Here is a 20,597-nt window from a genome sequence, read left to right as displayed (position 1 = left end):
CACGATTCATGAAATGAGCTAATAATCAATCAAAAGTTTTCCTATTGTGAGGGATGCCAAGAGGTTCATGATGGGATGACACCTGGCCTCGGAGTCAGGAGCTCTCACACAGCATATGGGGTGTGCTTCCCTCCAACCCTTTTACCACTCAGGAGGCAGATTGGACTTCTCACTCTCAGCTACTCCGCATTATTGTCCATTATCACACCGCGGTCCATGTGTAAGGTGACAGTGGTGCTCTGATGGAGAGGCGACAGGGGGACCCAGACTGCAATAACATATTATTAGCTTTTTTCACAGCTCCACTGGGCTGGATTTACACTGGATATCCAGAGACCTCCGAGGGCAGCCCACTGTCACAGCGGCGTCCACCAGTAGAGCAATTGCCAGAGACACACCGGCGTGTGTGGACTGAATAGCCTTTGCGCCCACGCAAGGCACACGCGGGGCATGTGTGTGTGCACACACACACACAGACACACAAACAGAGGGTGTCTGTAATCAGTGACAGGCCTTTTCCAATTAGCCTCAGTGTGCTGTCATTCTTGTGTGCTATTGTAGTACTGCATGTTCTTCTGTTGTCCTGTAAACTGTAAACACATTGCCCACCATCCCTGTGGTGTGAGTCTACACATGAGCAGATAGATAGATAGATAGATAAATGCATTCAGATTCCATATGAAGGAGCGTGAGGCACATCTGCCGCTCCTGTTTAATGCAGGATGCTCTTGTCCTTGGTAATGTTAACATTCTCCCTTGTGACTGATGCCTCTTGTCCCAGCCCTGTTTATAAAACAGTCAGAACTTCGTTAAGGGACAATAACATCAGCCGAGCTCAATTATGGTGACATTTTGCTGACATGCAGATTGCCTCCCCTCAATCTTTTTTATGTAAAATACTGATGTGCCAGTCACATATGGATGGATGAACTTTGGGAGAATCAATGGTATTGATGACTCATAGATCATACGAGTCAACAAGACTGACACCGGGCGAGTGAATTCATCGCACGTGGAAAGTCAATATTAAATTGTGATCATAATCAGACAAAGTGAGTTATGTGTAATCAATACCACAATTATGATAGTACGTAGGACTTGTCCTTGCAGACAGTGAGTGCATTCAAACAGACTGCATTGTGTTTATCGCAGCGTGGGCGTGTGTAGATGTCCGTGCATTCATACCGGTGACCTTTGGCTTTTTTTGATGCAGCGGCACAACAATCCTTATAACTGCACAAAGGACTCTTCAGTGCATGCTGTAAGAAAAAAAAACAGCAACCCATTGTCATGAATTCTTGGAAACTATGGAGGTCACTGGTTTTGTTCTAGAAATCTGTTGTCAAGAAGAGAGAGAGCAATAAGGCTGCTAAATCCACTGAGATGATTGCATTTGATTGTCCTTTGGTGTGCTGTGAAATATTGGTCGGATTGCAAGGTGTTTCGGGGGAGCTGAATAGGAACACTCGGCAGCCTCGTGGTGTTGGTGAACTAAAAGTAGCAGCAGAAGTAACCCAAAAAATTAAGGTTAGATATATGTATCAGATTGTTTTCTTCAATGAGTTATTCAAAGTCAATCAGACTCAGGTCCCGGTGGTAAGAAGGACACTCATATCAACAGGGTACAGACTTTGAAACCGGAGCGTTCACCATCCCGTTCCGCTTTCTTTGCCTCCTCCATCAGTGGGTTTGATTCCAGTCGTTCCAACGTTACCTGAGGATTTCTCTACAGCCATTACACTGTGCAAATCAGTATTTACTTCAGAATAAGTTAAAGTAACAAAAGTTGTCTGTCGCCAGTTTAATTTATTATTTTTCATTTATATGTCATGTCAAACAAATGGCCCAACAAGACAGCACTATTTTACAAAACATGCATCTTCAGGTAAGATGTACCTACACGATGTAGACAAAAAACAGAACAACATCAGTTACATCATAAGTATTTTTATATGCTTTCAAATTATGAACAATGAAAACCAAAAGGAACTGCTACAACGTTACCTGAAGTTTATCCAAATCTGCCAGTTACTTTCTTCAACTAAACTTCAACCATCTACGCAGAATCACTTTTTTTTAAAAATCTTACTGAACAAAGCAGTGAACCCAGTGACCCAGCTGTTTTTTACGAAACATTAGCATGTCCTTTCAGGTGCACAGATTTGTGGAAGAGCAAAAACAGAGATCAAACATGCCAATTCAGACACAGAAATCCATGTTTCATAATTGCTGTAACTGTCATATGATATGATTCGTGGAAGTCAGGGGTTGGAAAATGTGAGCTGACATACTGTCAAGCAGCAAGTCAAGAGAGTGGATCTGGGAGGTGGACAGATTCCTACACACGTCTGCACGCCAAATTACTTTCGCACATATGTATGATCTCTTACAGATGTGGTAGTGTGTATGTCATCACACTTCTTCACACATTCTATAAACTGTAATCCGTCACATATCGGACTTTGCTGTCAGTTGAGTCATCATCCACTGCAGCCAGTGAGCGTTATATCTATCTATTGGTGATTTAGTAAGAGAGGAGCCTATCTAGTCTATTGGTCTGTGGTAAATGTGAACAACTGATCAACAACTGATTGAGAGTTTGGCAGTTTCTCTTGGACAAGGGCTGAAGAGTCAGTGGAAGTCTGCAGAGAGGTCGGTTAGCTGCTGCCTTTAACTTCCATCAGGAGTGAAAGAAATAAGCGACGGTTACAGCTAAAGGACAAAAAGCAACAAAAAGCATTAGCCAGTGGCTCTGGCTAATGGATACTAGATATTTCCACTGCATCCTCACCAGCTTGTGTAATTGCTTCGTACTGTTTGCAAAGACATTTCTGCTGGTGATCAGTAGGGCAGGCTGTTTCAAAGCTTTAGGTCAACCGTCTCTGTGTCTGTTTGTCTGTTGTTGCACAAAGTGGTGTTTGAACTGCTGAGGAGGCCATTTGAAGCCAGTGGAGTACCTCCATGTCTCAGACCTTAGTTCAAGAGCAAAGCCCTTTAGCCACTATAACTCTTAGCCTGATGGTATATTTTTTTAATTGTGAGTTATTGAACAGAAAACAACCTACTTTTTCTTAGAAAATATAGCATAGGGCTGATGCTTAGCATTTTCCGTTTGTTGCACGTCTTCTCTTACCCTTCAGTTATATCAAATGTTCATATATATCGATGTATCGATATATGTTCATATATATATACTTCATATATTAATATTGTGCTTTGTAACACTTGGGGTAAGTGGGACAGATGTTTTTTTTTTTCTGTGATTTGAGTGCCCCTTTAAACTTTTTACTGACCTTAGCCTCACATCAAGTTTTGTTGGGTATGTTTAAAGAACTAAAGTGCTTACGTTTTGGAAACTAAACTACTTATGTTTAGGGGACAATAAAATGTAGGTTTAGGGAACAAAACTGCTTAGGTTTAGGGAACTTAAACGCTTGGGTTAGGTTTAGGAAAACATGGTATAAAACTAACTATTTCAAAACATTTAACATCAACACAACGTGTTTGAAAAGAAAACTTCTCCTATATACGTATTTTTCTGCCCTTTTCTCCAGAGTTGTTAAGCAATGATGTTACAAAAACATGATTGGTCAGTTTCAATGATGGCTCCGGAGTAACTTAATGATGAACACAACAAGGCCTGACAATCTATAAAAAAACTTTACTCTTATACTCTCTGTGTCAAATGTCTGAATACATTCTTGGTTGGTCTCAAATTTTGTCACTGCCAGCAAACTTTAGTCAGGTTGGATCTTAAAGATGCAGGTGTTACACGGGTTTGGGTCTGAATTCTTCAGAATTCCCAAACTTTATTTGCATATATTTAATAACTCTGTACAATCTGAATCACTTTCATCATTCAAGCAAACATAGTGACTTTGAATTGAATTTGCTTTTTGAGATGCACAAAGGAGTTTTAATGATACTCATTAGAGGACCCATAAGAACACAGTGTACATGCAGCCCCGCACAATTATAGATGAGCACACACAGATTCAGGCTGCTACAGTCTCTCTCTCTCATGTACACACACACTCACACACACACAAACACACACACACACAAACACAAGAGGATTTGCACAACTCAAAGACATATTAATATATTTTCAAGAGTGAATATAATCATCAAAACAAGCTCTCTCTCTCTGCCTCTCCCGCCTGTGACTACAGCAATAAAAAGCATTACATATGACTCACATGATGTGAGGCTCCTTTTTCTAATAAATTCCCCAGAGAGTGAGACAGCCTCTGTCATCTTCATTAGAAGATGACAGCTTTTCTCCATCAAAAAGCCCATATTAGGGATGTGTAAGCGCTTTGAATCAGACGCTGTAATTGCTGACCAATGAAAATACTCAAGGCTGTGCATAAATAGTCTTCACTGAGGCCTCATTTCCCATTGTGTGGATTGGATTGAGCTACAAGGTCTAATAACTTCAGAAACCTGACAGGTGCATACCCTGATAATCATCCCCCCCTCTTTTATCAAGTTTTTTCTTCATTATTTCCACTTAAATACTGACAGTTTAGAGGCCACAGATTTTTTTTTCCTCCCCCGCCGCGACTGTTAGGCGTTCAACACACTGTTAGAGCCTGTGAGCCCTACCACATAAAATTAATGTAACATCCCTGAGATAAAAGGTGTACAAGGTTGAAGACCTGCACCTCTGCTTCTCTGAGTCAGACATCCCTTTGCCCTTCACTCTGTTGTCTTTCATTCACTGGCTTTTGTTGATTAACCATAATGAGGTGACTTACTACAGACCCCGGGCCAGCCCCCTCCTTTACCGAAGTGCTACAGATAAAAAAAGTCCATCCAGGCAGCCGTCATAGGGGGTCAGCACAAATCAGATGGAGGGGCTTTCTTGTGTCTGGCAGCCGACACTTTCAAATGTTAATGGATGGGGGCGAACAAAGTTGAAGTGGGTCTGAAAATGCTAATTGTCCCTAATTCATGTAAATAGGTTTCTTAATGGAGGAATTAAGCATTTTAAATATGCAATTGGAGGCAATCAGTACTTTCATTTGGTGGGGTGGCACAGGTGTAGTGGATTGAAATTCATCTTTCACACAGGGTGGCTCATTTGTCATTTGGCTGTGTTCAGGCATGGATGACGGGGACCGGGAGAGAGGTCCTTCTGCACTGTTATGTACAGATATCGGTGAGTGAAACACGTTGCAAAACCTTTAATTGTATTCGTGTTGTTGACTGTATCAGGAAAGAGGGGAAAAAAGCAATTAACGCAGACGCCGATTGATACCGGTAAAGACAGGCAGTGCAAAAAAAAAAAAAAATCTGATTTAGTCTCGTCACTAAAAGAAGCAATATACCTAGATACTTGTGAGTGTCATTTATGTTTTTTATATGCACTATATTTAAAATAATCTCATATGTGACTGTAATATAATCGGTGTCATGTTGGGACAAAAAAAGAGTATACCACAACAAAGCAAGAAGGTCTACCTACCTACATATCACAGGCAGAGGAGCGGCAGAGTAGACAGCTCTGACTTATTATTCTGATCATCTCAAACAGACAATAAACCAGGAGGTCATGTTTCAGCATGTAATAACATGGTGCAGCAGCAGGACCAGAGACAGAGGGAAACGCCGCGTATGGGCTATGAATCAAATGGGCAATGCATTGTCTCAGAAAATGACTTATTAGTCAATATAAAGGGGGATACTGTGTCTTTGAGGTGTAAATAGCCGTGGCTCTGCAGAGAAGAGGAGGCAGCCCTGGTTAATGAACGAGACAAGAAAAACCTTGTTTAAAAGGACAAATCAGATCACAAGATTTCAACCCCATTAGCTGCTACTCACGGGGAATGATAATAATGATAAAGGATGGTAGGGGCCTTTTGATTTTCAGAGTAGCGAACTGTGTTGTCTTGAGCAAAAATCTTTTCCTGGAGGAGAATCAAAGTGCAGTTCATTTTCACACTGACCTTCAGGGCTCAAGGCGGCCAGACAAGGGCACAAACAGATTGAGAATTAATTGGTGCAATTAACATTTTGTGATTATAAGGACTTCAGATCAATACCCTATGCAAATAGCAGTATTGATGTGCAGCAGAAACCTTGTTAATTGTGTTTGGCGAACAAACAGGCCCCCGTGTTACTATTCCATAATGGAACAGGAGGCACGGACAGGTTCAAACTGCTGACCACTTTAGATGCACGAGGACATGCTGCAGTTTCGCCCTCCTCCATCTTCCCAGTCCACCCCTTCACCCTCTACTCCGCTTGGAGACTTTTAAGAAAAGTTGCAGAGTTTGATGATCTCAGTTGCTTTTAGGCTGGCCTCTTAGCGGCTATCTGAAGGGGCTCTTAAAGCCAGGATGGAGATTCTTCAGTGTTTCTGTGATCACCACGCTCATGTCAGGCTGCGGCAGATTACACAAATGGCCTTCTGCCTCTTTTCTTTTACAGTTTTTAACAGTGGGAATGGGCATGTGAGGAAGAATTGAAAGACTCTGCTGCCGACAGCCATTGAAATGAATTAGTTTCAGCTTTATTGCTATGGACTGGATTTTCCACTCTCGTTATTAAACTGCGTTAAAAATGCACTTTCATTTCAGATAAGTACCAGTAATCCTGTTTGCAGACCACAGCAGATGAAGTTAAATATAATTTAAGCAGAAACGGAAACGGGCGGAACAATGTAATCACTGAAAGTGAGATTGAAGTGATGCTATTCTTATCATTATTATTATTTTCATTACTGTTGGTGTGGAAAGATACTAGTGATGGCTGCAGCGACAGCAAGCAGAAGGTGAGAGAAGATGAAAAAAGAAATACTCCATCCAATAACTATCAGAGCCAATAAATCCCTGCTCACTACTGTCTGTCTCACTTTTTTTTTTTTTTTGTATGACAATTGGCTTGCAGATTGTTGCAGGGCGTACATCCTGTGGCCTTGAAGAAACACACCGAGCTGGCAACACGCACAAAGCATGAAGCTTCTATTAATTAGCTGAGTTTACAGGGCGAAGGAACAGTTAGCAGGGTCTTTTATGTGCTGTACTGCCTGCTGTGGCTGTGGTGTTGGTGTAATGATGCAGCGCTTGATGTAGGTTTAGCAGTGTTGTGTCACATTTGCAAGGATGTAACACAAAAGGTAAGAAACCCTGGTGGGAGAGAGAGCAAAGCTGTGGAGAATGCGGTTTTATTCACGCCGCCGTTTAATTCAAATTTCTGAATTTTAGCTAATTGAACGATTGACATTAAAATAACTCATCTCACCATCGTTTAAATGAGGTTCTCCAGAGTAATATTACAGGTTATATAATAAAAATACAATTGCCACCGTATTAGCCATTTGTTAGCGTGCTAATTACAGTTAATTCTTTTCAATTTTGGGCTGTGCTCCTTTAGGCATTAGCCTTAATCTCCCTGGTGATGAAGTTGGTGTATTAAACAGAAATCACGGCAGGGAGGGGAGAGTGGACATGGAATTAAACCATCATACTTAGAGCCACGTTTGACAAACACCACCACTTACTGGGCTATTTGATAATGATTTGAATCTAAATACCTTTCTGTAAAATGCTTTCATGAAGTGAGAACTCATTATATCTAATTTAATAAAACAAACAGAGTGCTTAAATGAGTGAGTTAATGTCAGGCTTTGATGCCTGATGAGACATTTTAGGAAAAACAAGTGATTGGTATTGTTATGCAGACTGGCATGGCAGTCAGTCGAGCGCATACCTCTGCCAGGGGCCAAACAGTCCCCTTGAATTCATTTTTAAGCCTCATCAATATCAAACGAAACATTTTAAAACACCCATAACTGCATATCGATGACGTGAAGGTCCAATTTGTAAGAAAGAAAAATACTGAGACTGTTTCATAACCAGTTAAAAAACTCCTTGTAGTAGCTTTAATATTGGTACCAGACTGATTTCTATGGGGACGCGAAGCGACCTCTTAGCCATGTGGTTTTGCAGAATCCATTCATAGGCTTATGCACTTGCTGCATGATGAACTTCCTCTTTTCACTGGATCAATTAATGTCGACGGTCAGGAGTGTAAGAAAATCAAGCTTCAATAGAACTGCAAATACACAAGGATGAGGATCAATCCACGAGTAAACATCAATGTAAGAGGACTGAGGTGCCTCAGGAAGCCGAAGCTGGCCTCACAGTAAAAGTAAACATCGCCGGGGAGGATGAAGATGATTGTGGTGATGATGACATTGATTCTATCTATTATTGCACCTGTTATAAAATTGATTGTGCCTCTGCTGCACAGGAGAAGAGACAGGCTATTCTGACCTAAGCAATCAACTTATAAAAGATACATAATGACGGTGTGTGAACCGTTTTCCAAACACTGTTCTGGAGACAAAAATAATGCAGATAGTAAATCATAGAAGCAGCAGTCCGAATGCCCGTCTGCGGCCAGGCTGTGGAGAGCAGGTGAAAAATACACAATGGTATCGCATTTTTTAGACGTGGTTCAAAAAGACCTTGTCAAGATTGATGTGTCTCCTGTAGCTATAGTTAATAGTAAGGGAACACTCCTGAAATTAGAATCCACTTCTTTCTAAACGCACCACCTGTGAATCGAGGACATCTGAGGGGGAGAGAAAAAATGGAAGGGTACATGTCATTTCTATAGGTTTCCAAGACACAGGGAAAGGAGAACAGCCAATCTGCGAGATGTAATGGATATGTCAAGAATTGCTAAATCATAGGTGTGTGAGGCAGAAAGACAACTAACCCAAACATAATGTCATTCTGGAGGCACAAAAGGAGGCGAGAAAGAGCAGAGGAGGAAACAACACCGGGGGGATATGTTGCATTTTAAGTTTAGGGACACAGAAAAAAAATGAGGAATAATATTAACTGTTTATTTTCTGTGGTACTGTTCTTTATTATTACCTATTTGGCATCTCTGTCCGGGTGCATTATGGAAATGAAGTAATGCTACTTTGCTTAACAATAACACACTGACTTTGAATCCTCTTACTTAAGGTTTGATTGCTTCTTGACGGTGGTTTTAAATGAATTGTGTTGAGGAGTGATAAAGAGCTTATTGCCAGGAATAAAAGCCCAGAGCAATGAAGAAAAGCTACACATGGAGTGGCTAGGCGATACAGGCTATTACGGTGAGGGAATGGTGTCCTTGACTGCCAGGACGGCTTAGAATTTTATTTCATCTTGTTTTGCTGGCTGCTGACAATGATGCGTGACTCTGGCACCGGAGGAAGAGGGCAAGCATGAGAGCCATTTTAGATCTCATTTACATATAGTGTGTCTATAACAGCATGAAAATAACCGCGTTTGTATGGGTGTGCGTGTGTGCATGCGGACATGCAAGTGTTGGTTCCAGGAGGCGTGAATGCGGAGTGTGCACACCGTGGTGTATTCGAGCATTTTCAAAGTTTGTTTTTGGAATTTTCCGCCAAGCGGCATTTGAAGGGAGAGCTGCGTTTATCATTCTCCTTGTGTTGCGTGCGTTCGTGAATACACGCCCGCTCTGACCTCTATCACTCACATGCGCCGAAGCCCCCAAACCTCATGTAAATTTGGACAATGGAGGACTCGGGGACTCTGGGAATTGTTGTTTATCAGTGCAGTGAAAAGAACGGTTGAGCTGTAATGGCTCTCCAGTGGGTTCAGTATGCAAACTTCTCTGTACAGCAGCAGTTTGAGGCGTCCCCACTGAGCTGCACATCTCTGTGTTATTTTGGTTGGCTGCTTGATTTGGGTGGTACCAGTTCATGTGGAGGTGATCACTGCTTTTGTCAAGGTGAGTCAGTGCTTTTATTGCATGCACTGGCTTGAATGTGGCAGCGAGATCTCCAAAGGAAAATAAATTCACTTTTCACTGTTTTGTTTCTGACGTCAAACTCTTCCTCAGATTATATTCAGCCTCCGCGGCTGTAACTTTTTAAAGATGTGTCAGATATTTGTCCAAACTGTGTAATTTCCATAAATTTAATTAAATCTGACACAGAGTGTAATTTGTTCCTTTTTTTACCAGCAGATAACTGTCACTGCTGTCTGTTTCTTTGCAAGTCCTCTATGAGTCCCGGACCCCAAAGTTACTGTTGCAGTACCTATCAAGCTTTCCTTTCTCACATGTGCACGTGTAGTTTACAGTATTATTTCTGAAACAACGGGTCCTTGATTTCAAGCAGAGGGAGATTTGTAGCTGCTGATCATCGACTTTGCCAGTAAAAAAGGCAACTGGCTGGTTGTCTCTGCTGTTAACTAGCTAATTAAGCTAACAGCAGCGACAAGAGCTGGTTAAAAGCCCTATCTCCAGCTGACTTTTTCAAATGTTTCTAGTTGATTCATATAAGATATTATTCTAAAAGACTGAGGCTAAAGCAGTATGTCCCTAGTGCTCTTTTACTGCAGGGTAGAGCTGGTTAACCCTGAGTTTCATGAGGTAAAATGAAAAATGTAAGATTGTTATTTTGTTCCAACAGAACACTGTTTGGCTGCTCAGCTTATGTACTGTATAATGATACATTTTAATATTAAAATATTATAATAAATTCAATATATTTCAGTTAGTGCTAGTTGGTCCTGCTTGAGTGTAAACTACCCCATAGTAAGCCTAAATACGGATCAATACATAACTTTAAAGCTGCAATGTGTTGGAATTTTACTTTTAAAATATTCATAACTAAAATCATAAAGAGAATGTGAAGAAATAAATGTTCTGAGATTATGTCAAAGATATCTTTGCGTTGTGTTGCAGTGAGGTTACTGAAGTTAGCATGCTAATCAGCTAGCCCAAACCCCTCTTGTCTTGTAATACCAACACTGTAAGCTCCCCAGCTTCTCCTTCACCTGGCGGTCCAAAGCTTGTGCGTGTGCGAGCAGGGCAAACACTAACACTCCCATGGTTGTCTGGCTAGCTGCACAGCTAACTAAGCTAACAGCAGCTCTAATCACAGGCATATAAGGATAATACAGTGTGAAGCAATTTATCGGTCGCTCTGGTGATGCAGCCCACTGTTTGTTTTTTGCATGAATTCTTACATACGGCACCTTTAAATGTATGACAACATCCACGTCTGGCCTGAATAAAAAAATGTAACCTTTAACATAACCAGTCCTTAAATTTGGAAGTACTGTAATTATTGGTGGATACTGTAGGTAGTTAGCTCATAAGCTAGACTTGCTAACAATGGCAGCTTACGTTTTAGCAGTCAAACACACAATCCATTCATTACACTTGTGTTGTTGCGTTTTGGTTTTGAAAAGTAGACAGATAAAACAGTTGACGATTACCACAGACCGGTGAAAGGTCTCGCGAGACTGCTTATTCTCACCCGAACCACGACCTCTCCCTTAACCTCTGTGTTTTGTGTCTAAATTTATCCGTATCGTAACCACAGCATTATCTCATATTTTGCAAAGTTTGGCAAATCTGGGCCAAGATATGGTTGTTACGTTATAATGAGACACATCATAGAGAAAGTTACCTGGGGCTAGAAAACTGTCAATTCCGTTAATTGCATACATTTAGCAGACGTTTCTGTTCAAAGTGACTCAGCCTTCACAGACGTTGGTCAGAAAAAGATCTGCATTAGTTCAATACAAATCTGCAGTCATTTGTTGGAAATTATTTTTAGTTAACATCAGACTGTCCGCAACACTTATTTGAAAGTCAAAGCCTTGCGCTGCAAAAAGTAGAACTGCTAATTGGTCCAAGTGAAGCAGAAAAACAGAGAAACACAGCACGGACACAGCGAGGAAGAGCATCTTACAGAAGAGCTCACTTTGTTGTAAGCAACAAACTCCAAGCGCTGACTTCTTGACTTAGTGAGTCAGGCATGCCAAAAGCTGTTACTCTTTAAGTAAAGTATATGTCCGGTAATTATCTCATATGCTGCTGCGTGTTTTCAGGCGTACAGAAAATAATGATCGCGAGCCACGAAGTGCTTGAAAATTTCGCTGGGGTGAAACCTCTCCCTCTGATTGGTTTAGGCATTTCAGACATCCTTTTCCAAGGAGATTTGGTCAGTGCTTTTCCTCCACTTAAACACAGAAACACTGAGGATCAATTTGTGGGATTAGCGGACACTGCTGAGATAAAGTTGGTGCTGAAGAGGCCCACATGACTATCGTCCCCCCAGTGTCCTGCTAAAGTCCTCTTAGCTCCATTCCTGGCCGCAGTCTAAGCCCATCCAAACCCCAAATGCAATCACAACCCCAGCTCAGTCCGGCCCCTCAGAATCATCATCTCCAACAACACCAGCCTAAATTGCTGCTCCGTCCCCAATCTCCAGCCCTCCCTGCTCTCGTCTCCTCCCAGAACTTTATTTAATGAGTGAAGTTTTGTGGTGGGTGTTCGGGGGTCTCACGCCAGGCCTGGAGAAACAGAGGAGGAGCTTTCATAAACCATGGGCGAACAAATGGGATTTAACACACAAGAGGCTCTGATGGCCTATTAATTCTGCTTTGGCTGGCATCCAGAATGAGCCCAGCCTCTCTCCTAATTGGAGAGAGGCTAATTTCTATCAGAGGTATCAGGAGACTTTTTTTCTCTCTGTGCAGGATGCATCCACATAACTTTAATGGATTCATTCAAGGGCTATGGCACGCAGACATTGATTAGATTGCCTCTGAGGCCCCCGCTGCTGGTCGCTTGACATAGGCAGCAAATGAAATGTGACCTCTGGTAAAAGGCCCGAACCAGCCAGCCCCAGTCTAATCCATTAGCTCAAAACCTTTCCCAATCCCATTTAATTAATGAAGTGATTTGAAAAAGGGCGAACATTTACCAATCCCTGGAACTGGAAAATAGTGGGCGTGTAAAGTAAGTGAGACAACAGGAGCAACAAGCACAGCCACAGTCATGAAGAAACACCACGCACAAAGTAAAAGCACTTGCAGAGTGATCGTTTGCAATGAGATGGAATATCATTCCTCCCCGAGACGAGACGATCCAACCACAAAACACATACAGATGTGAGGTAATGAGTTGGGTTAAGGGAAATTGCCTTTCTTTGGCTGGATTGCTTAAATATTTGTCAGCAAGAGAAAAAGTCAATTTATTCAAATTCATCAAAGCCAAACAGTGACAGTAGGGGAGGGGGGAGTTAATCAGCGTAATGTAAAACAGAAGAGGGACATTTTTTTCCACTTTAGTCTGCAGGAAGAATTTACCAGTGTATGTTCATCTTGGCCGCGCAGCTGTAATCTGCACTCATCAACACCACTTCAAATCTGCTTTTGGGTACCGTCATTCCCTTTTAACAAGGATCTCTCTATGTGTGCTCGCTCTTTATTCAGACAAATGGAAAAAAAGGTGTAGTTTTCCTCCGGAGCCAAACCCTCAATGTCAAAAGAAAGACAAGCAGGGGATCTCTGTTGGTGCATATGTTACATTACTTATTTTTCTAATTGAATTCATTTATTTATCTTCAATTAATAATTTATGATGCAACACACAGTGGTATGCAAATGAACAATTTAAATTTAATGAGTTTTTAATGACCAAACAAATAATTAGTCGAGCCCGGTGTGGTGTGCATGTAATTTGAGAAGGAATAAATTTGAGAGCTTTGTTCAATGTTTGAGTACAGACAGGCTAATTTACTTATAGAGCCGCTTATGCAGCGAAAGAACTGTGCGGTACAAGCAGAAGCATTGGAAAGTCATTACCTCAAGGTCATTATGAAGCCTCCAAAAGGCCAGTTGTGGACATGTTATTCTAAAAAAATAATGCAAGCCATTATGTTCCACACAATCACAGGAAAAAGAAAAAAGAAAAAAAAAAGCGGCACATGCTCGGAATATAACTCACATTGACAAAGGAAAAATCCAATATAGATATCCTAAATATTCTAACTATTCCCATTGGTGTGTGAGAGAAAAGGCAGAGGGCTACATGCCACTGGAGCCAAATGGCATTTGATAATGGCTTTTTTCAGCAAACCCAAAAGACATTGTTAAGATTTACATTTTCAAATATATGCTGACCTTTTTTCCCTCCTCTCCCCTGTTCGCTTGTCATCAGCACTGTAATTGAATCAATATATTTCCTGATCAGCCCAGAGATTGAATAAGGTCACAGGAAGCCATGTGTGGACATTAAAAATCATTATTCTACTCAAATTGAGCAGAGATGGCATAGACCATTCAGGGTTCAAAATGAAATTATATTAGAGTCTATTACACTTTTACAATTATAGAGACGTTCCAATATTACAACGGGAAATGAAGTCATAATAAAAAGCCCAGGGGTGTATTACAAAGAAATGACCCAACTATTTTTTTCACTTTCACACTGTTATTGAATTGATGAAGAGAACTTGGTGGCATTACATCCACTGATAAGTGACCTTATTCATGAAAAATAGAGGAGCCTGCTCCAGTTGCTCCATTTTCCTGACTTGGAGCTCGCTGGCGAGCTGTTTCCCACCTGCAAGAAGTCAGTAACACATTTACATTTCCTCACACACATGCTCCAGAACAAGTGGTACTAATGTAGCTGCTAAAGCACTTACTGTTATAATTGCCTTTAAGCATACATTTATTTTAATTATTCATTTATTTTCTGGGATATGGGATTTTGCTTTATGCACATGTCTAAGCAGCAATAAAAAAAGAAAGAAAAGAAACAGGCTAATTAAATAGCCCAATAGAGTTGTGCAAGTTTCAATCCTGTTAATCCAATACTCCAGAAAAAAAGTGGAAAATTAAATTAAACCACACTATTAGCTAAGAGTTTGCAGCCTAAACTCTTGCAAATTATGTCTAACTATCATATTAGATAAAACTCAGTTTTAATTGGCTTTCTCACTGAAATGAATAACACTTATCAGTGATCAACTTATCAACGCCGCGCGAAATAAGAATGAGCAGGGAAAAATAAAATTAAAAAAAAGTTCCTTCTGGCTTTATAGTCATTATTATGGTCCAGTCCCTATAGTTTACACATTTAAACATCAGACTCAGTGTCTCAAACTAGATGATCATATGACTTCTTTATAAATAAAGTGGTGACCTGTGGTTTGCCTGCGCTGTCACGTCTGCCTGGTAATGCGCAAGAAAGAGGTTCATTTCTTCAGTTGTTATACTTCTGTTTCACTTAAGGCACAGCCCCTCTGGTCAATTAGGCGTGATGGTCACAATGTCTGCCGAGCTCTAACGCCGTGCTCCTTAAAGCCTGTCAAATGACGGTGAGCGGGGAGAAACCTGGTCGCCTGGAAACAACGGCAGGCTCCCACAGCCATCATCATCATCGCCGGATGTAAATAGCCTTTCATCTCAGGTGGAACAGAGCCATTGAGCGAGCGCACCTACGTTGCCCTGTTTAAACTCTGCATACAGGGGGATGAGCGGTAATGAAAGGGCCATTTACACCACCCATTCCACCTCCACCTCCCCAGATTTTGTGAATATAAAACCTCAGAGTGGAACGTTTATGAAACACATAATGACAATCTAAATCAGTGGGCGGCTTCCATCTACAAGGATTAGTGGGCTTGATGTAGTTCAACACGTGAAGGCATACTTGTCGCCTTATTACTGTAAGAGCCTCAGAAATCCTCCCTGAAGGAGCGAGCGAGGGGGGAGGGAGGGAGGGAGGGAGGGGGAACACTCGACTGTGCCACACATCTCTGGCAGCAAATTAGGGCCTGTGCTATCTATTCAGCATGGGTAAAAAAGAGGCTGCGAGATACTTGGCCTGTCACATTTCTCAGGTAGAGGAAAATAACTCTGTGGTGGATTTTTACTTTAATGATATGCCCGGAACATTACTGCCTCAACACAGCACCGCAACTCTGCAGACAAGGAGTGATACGGCTGTGTGTGTGTGTACAGTGGCATGTTTGAAACAGGCAGCACTGTTCATTAGAGGTTGCCGGGGTTTTATAAATGTCTCTATCATTTGTGAACACTCAATGGCGACAAAACTAAAGGCACCACAAGATCAAAGTAATAACTGAGGTCGTGCAGAGTGTGTAAAGCCCTTTTGTGATGATAAGTGGGGGGAAAGAATCAAAGGTAATAAAATAATGAGAGAAATTGAAGTGGACTGTGCAATAGGCAAATGTTGATATTGTTGGTGGAAACACTTACTGACACATCTGATTTGAGGAGGATGGGAAATCTGGCTTACATTGATCCATGTTGGAGCCATTTTAGCTTTAAAAGTACGCCTGGTTAATGGACATGTATAAAAGCAAACAAAAACTTTGTAAAAAAAAAAAAACCATAAATAAACACATATTTTTCATAGTACACATAGGGTGATTTGGTGTCAGCAGAGTTCATTTTAGTATCCAGCTATCTGGTCAGCATAGATTTTAAGAAGTCTGTCGATGGTTTGAAAAGAGATGAGGGAACAGAACTTGTTTTAAGAGAACGCAGCTCACACTGTTGATCACAAAGCAAAAGTGAGCACTTTCTATCTCATTGCTGTCCTTCTACTTCCGGCTCACGGCCCTGGTAAAAAAAAATCTTGAGCCCGCACAGAACGCAAAAATCCGACCCGATCTGATGGAACGTATACATGCAAGAGTAATGCAACTATCAATCGAATATATTAATCCGACTATGAGAAATCCGATCCGGTCCGATTTTAGTCAGACTAAGGTGTATACATGCATCTTAAAAATCCGATCATAGTCAGACTAGCGCAGTAATTCGGTTTTCTTGTGTGTCATGTAAACACACTGTTTACTGACTTGAACAGCAGTGTCCTGAATAAAAATCCTGTGCTTGTTTGACACCCTAACTTCATGGCCCATACAGCCCTTTTCCACACTTTCTACTTCTTCTCCTGACTTCCTTCTTTGCTTCTTTGCTTCCATAATAATTACTAAGGGCCACTAGATGATGCCACCTAACAAGAAACATAAACATAGTCGTCTTTTGCGGATCTTGTCCTGATGATAGCATGCTGGACAAAATGTAGTGCAGGCGGACGAATTGACAAACCATCATAAAGGAGAGGTGAAGAACTCAAATTAATAATGACTGCTGCTCCTTTAATTACATCATTTCCACGCACCGTCCTCCTCTGGATAATCAGCACCACCAACTGTTCATCTTGATGAACCAACTGCTAATATTTGCATAACAGCAGCGCAGTGATATGACACCTTCATTTGCATTTCCTTTTGCCAAATTTCTGGAAATCTGGTAAAAATTTGCTCTGAATGTAAATGGAAACTTGTCTGGTTATGTTGGAAAACAACATGTACCTATGTAGAGATGATGATGTTTTTGTCACTTGCTTGTGTTTCGTCTAATTGCACTGAGCTTGTTCAGCCACCGTCGACAACCCTTTGCTACCGCCACCTCATGAGGTACTGAAGCACAGCAATCTTTTCCCCAAGTGTTACTGAGTCAAAGCTACAATTTGAGCATGCAATAATCACAAATGTCACCATGCGATGATGACAATAATAATGATAATAATAATAATAATAAAACAACCCGTTGTAAAAGATGTCTCATCATGATAGATGTAGATCTAAATGTACAGATGAACTGACACTTACACACAAACACACATGCAATCTCCAGTTCACACGGGGTGCTCCAGCCGTCGTGCTCTGCAGTCTGATCGTCTCCTTCCTCAGCCAAACTGGCTGGCTCGCTCCATCACCCTGGTCTGTTGGAGGCCCGATGGTGATGAATGTCTTTTCCTTTTTGTGAAGTCCCCTGTACTGCTACAGCATGCCAGGCAGAATGAAAAACAGATTAAAGAGGCAGGAAACCGACACAGAGAGGATGTTTGGCTGTTGGCTATTGAGTTATCAGCCCTTTTCACACCTAATGAAACAACTTTCAGCACTGCGGCTTATTAAATATCCCCCAGTCACTGGGCAGAGCGGCTGAGTTGCCAGGCCCTGAGAGGGCTACATTAGATTTTAATTAAAAACAAACAAATACCCAGAGCTCCATGCATCCAGGAAATTTAACTCAATCCAAATAGGACCTAACTTTAAACTGTAGAATGATGGAGCAGCTCTAAAGTCCTGGAAAAAAAAACTACACCTAAAAATCTTGTAATGCTGAGACAACCTAATCCGCATTTTTCCATGGATATGTTAGTACTTTACATTTCTTTATGCTGCAGCTTTGTTTCTTTGGGTAAAATTTCCAATTGAATCTTTTGACAATGCTGTGCTTTCTGTCTTGTTAGGTTTAGGCACTCGGTGAGGGTTAGGGAAAACATCATGGTTTGGCTTAAAATACCTGCTTTGGTCAAACATGGCAGGGAAATCTCAGATTTTTGTCTGCACAGTGAAAGAAATGTCCATGTCTTCTTAAAATTTCCAGTGGATTCACACTTACAAATTTTGAAACACTGGCTCGAACTGCCTTTTGGCCCAGCACCTCCAGATACGACAGTCCAGTCATAAACATGTAAGGAAACTACAATATCACATGTTTTTCACATGTCAATATGGCATGAAGCCTATGGCTGCGTTCCATTTACCCCGGAAGATAGAAGTCAGAGCTGGAAATGACATCATACCCGAGTGGACTGAGTTCTGGTAACAGATTGTAAGCTATTTGTAAAACCAGTGAATCAACAATGCATTATACAAACACGCAGCAACATGTCCACAGACAAAAGGTGGAAGGCTGAATGAGAAATAAGAAACAAATATGTTAGAAGTGCCAATAAACACTATATCCTACAGTTTCCACAACTGCTGATTCACAAAGCAGCTATCTTGGATTTTGGGGTCGGTGTTGGTGAGGTGCGTCCCACTTTCGGAGTTGGAAATTTTACTACAGGGGAGTGAAATGAAAGTGCCGACTGGGAACTTGGAACTGGGAAAATTCAGAAAATTGAATTTCACCACATGGCACGAACAAATGTTAACATATCAGTGGTTTGCACGTTAACGTTAACTGCCACCGTTTCATCCTGGCGACTGGGTCGGCTGTGAGGAGAATTAATACATCAAAAGACTTGATGAATTCAGAATGATGATATGATAATAAGGCAAAGGGGAATGGGTCCAAACATCAACATCTGTGATCCCCACAAATAGGAAATCATCACTGGCTGATTTATTATTTGATAGTCAAGCTAATCTTGTTAACCTTCACTGTGGACACTGATCATCAGTACATCCACAATGATTTTGAAAATCATACTGAAAAGAGGTTAATAAAAATGTCTGTCTCTTTTGTTCTTGCGGAACTTGAATGGATTTTTTAATCTTTAAAAGCTAAATTTGTCCTATCAGGCGTAAATTCATCAGTGATGAAGATGTCATATCATAGCTGTCTATTTTCTCTTGAGATCCAGGTCTTTGAAATAGAATTATAATCTGCCAATTATTCCTGTCTGTGTTTATAATGATGTTGGAAACAAAAAAAAAGAAAGGAATGGTATTCACTGCACCATCTCTTGGTTTCATCACTTGGTTCAGCATTTTTCTCCATGTGCGAGTCAAGTTGTATCATTACTTTGATTTCCTCTCTGCTGCCTGCGGTCTCACCAAAGCGCCACTCACACATGCAGCTTTAAGGGTGCCGTCTCTCCTCGGGGCCGGCCAGCGTTTGTTTTAGCGGTGGACACTGAGCAGATCTTCCCATGTGAAAAAGAATCAGCTCATTACTGAAATAAAGATATGAGGTAGCGTATGAACAAGTGCATTAACATTTCCCTTGGACAAATGAAGACAGAGTGGAAAGCGGAGTGGGCTGAGAGGCTGAAGGGCATCTGTCCCAGGCAACCAAACCAATGTGGACTACTTCCTCTTCTCCAGGCCTTTTCCTCCCAACATCGCTCCCTTTTCTCCCTCTGGATTTCTGCTGTCTTCCAACTGCGCACGTAGCAGGCTTGTTCGTTTCATTTGGATTTGACCTCTGCTTACCTTACTTCCGAGTGGGCTTCATTAAATGTCTTTCTGGCTCTTTCAGGGCCTTCTCTCTCTTTCTTTCTCTGAGACACTTGCTAAGTGGGAGAATTGTAACAAAAGGAAAGCCTCCAATGTGCAATTCTCAGTGGAGTGGGTGACCCCAACTTCAGGGAGAAAAAGAACCTGAGGATAATAGCAAATGAAGCCAAGGGCTGCGTTAATGGGCAGACATAGCACACAAAGTTCCCGGTGCTTCTGCTTTAACTGACAGACATGTATATTAATACGCAGCACTTTTTTTTTTTTATTGAAGTGGAAGAAATATGAATATTCATCCTCATTTATATTTCAAGGCATTACCGGTCCTGCGGGAACCTCGGTGGGTTTTGACCAATTTCCATCCCCATTACAGAAATGACAGCTCTCACTCTCGGGCCCTGACAGAGGTCTGCCCAATGCACAGGAGGTCTTCCGAGGAGGGAGCCTGCGCCCGTTCCCAGCTGTCCACAAACACTCATTAACAGAGGAAAATATCCAACGGAATCTCTGTGAGAATTTTTAATCACACAAAGGTCCTGCTAATTAGGCAGCTGATGGGGCATGGAGAGCACAAGGACGAATTCTTTAAACAAAGGACTAGAAACTTTAGGAGCCTTAATTACTCGGGCAAAGAGTTCATTCCAGAATGGCAGAGCACATCATTCCACTAATGAGACCAAGTGGCAGCACATATTAGTGAGAAATAATGTGGAAAGTTCAATTACATTGTGCTTTTGGAGCCTTT

General features: G+C 41.4%; 1 protein-coding gene across 1 annotated transcript in view; it reads right to left on the bottom strand.

Moving 5' to 3' along the window:
- LOC119017640 overlaps positions 1-20,597 on the bottom strand; it is a 189,350-nt gene that overhangs the window by 11,375 nt on the left and 157,378 nt on the right. Inside the window, exons 5-6 of the mRNA XM_037094451.1 lie at positions 17,489-17,656; positions 1,186-1,259 (exon numbers count right to left, since the gene is read on the bottom strand). Of these exons, the coding sequence (XP_036950346.1) occupies positions 1,186-1,259; positions 17,489-17,656 (242 nt within the window). The remainder of the gene's footprint in view (positions 1-1,185; positions 1,260-17,488; positions 17,657-20,597) is intronic.

The sequence above is a fragment of the Acanthopagrus latus genome, chromosome 4 (assembly GCF_904848185.1).
Source record: "Acanthopagrus latus isolate v.2019 chromosome 4, fAcaLat1.1, whole genome shotgun sequence".
Taxonomy (NCBI): domain Eukaryota; kingdom Metazoa; phylum Chordata; class Actinopteri; order Spariformes; family Sparidae; genus Acanthopagrus; species Acanthopagrus latus.
Note: the sequence above shows the minus strand (reverse complement) of the source record. Positions and strands in the feature narration are given on the sequence as shown.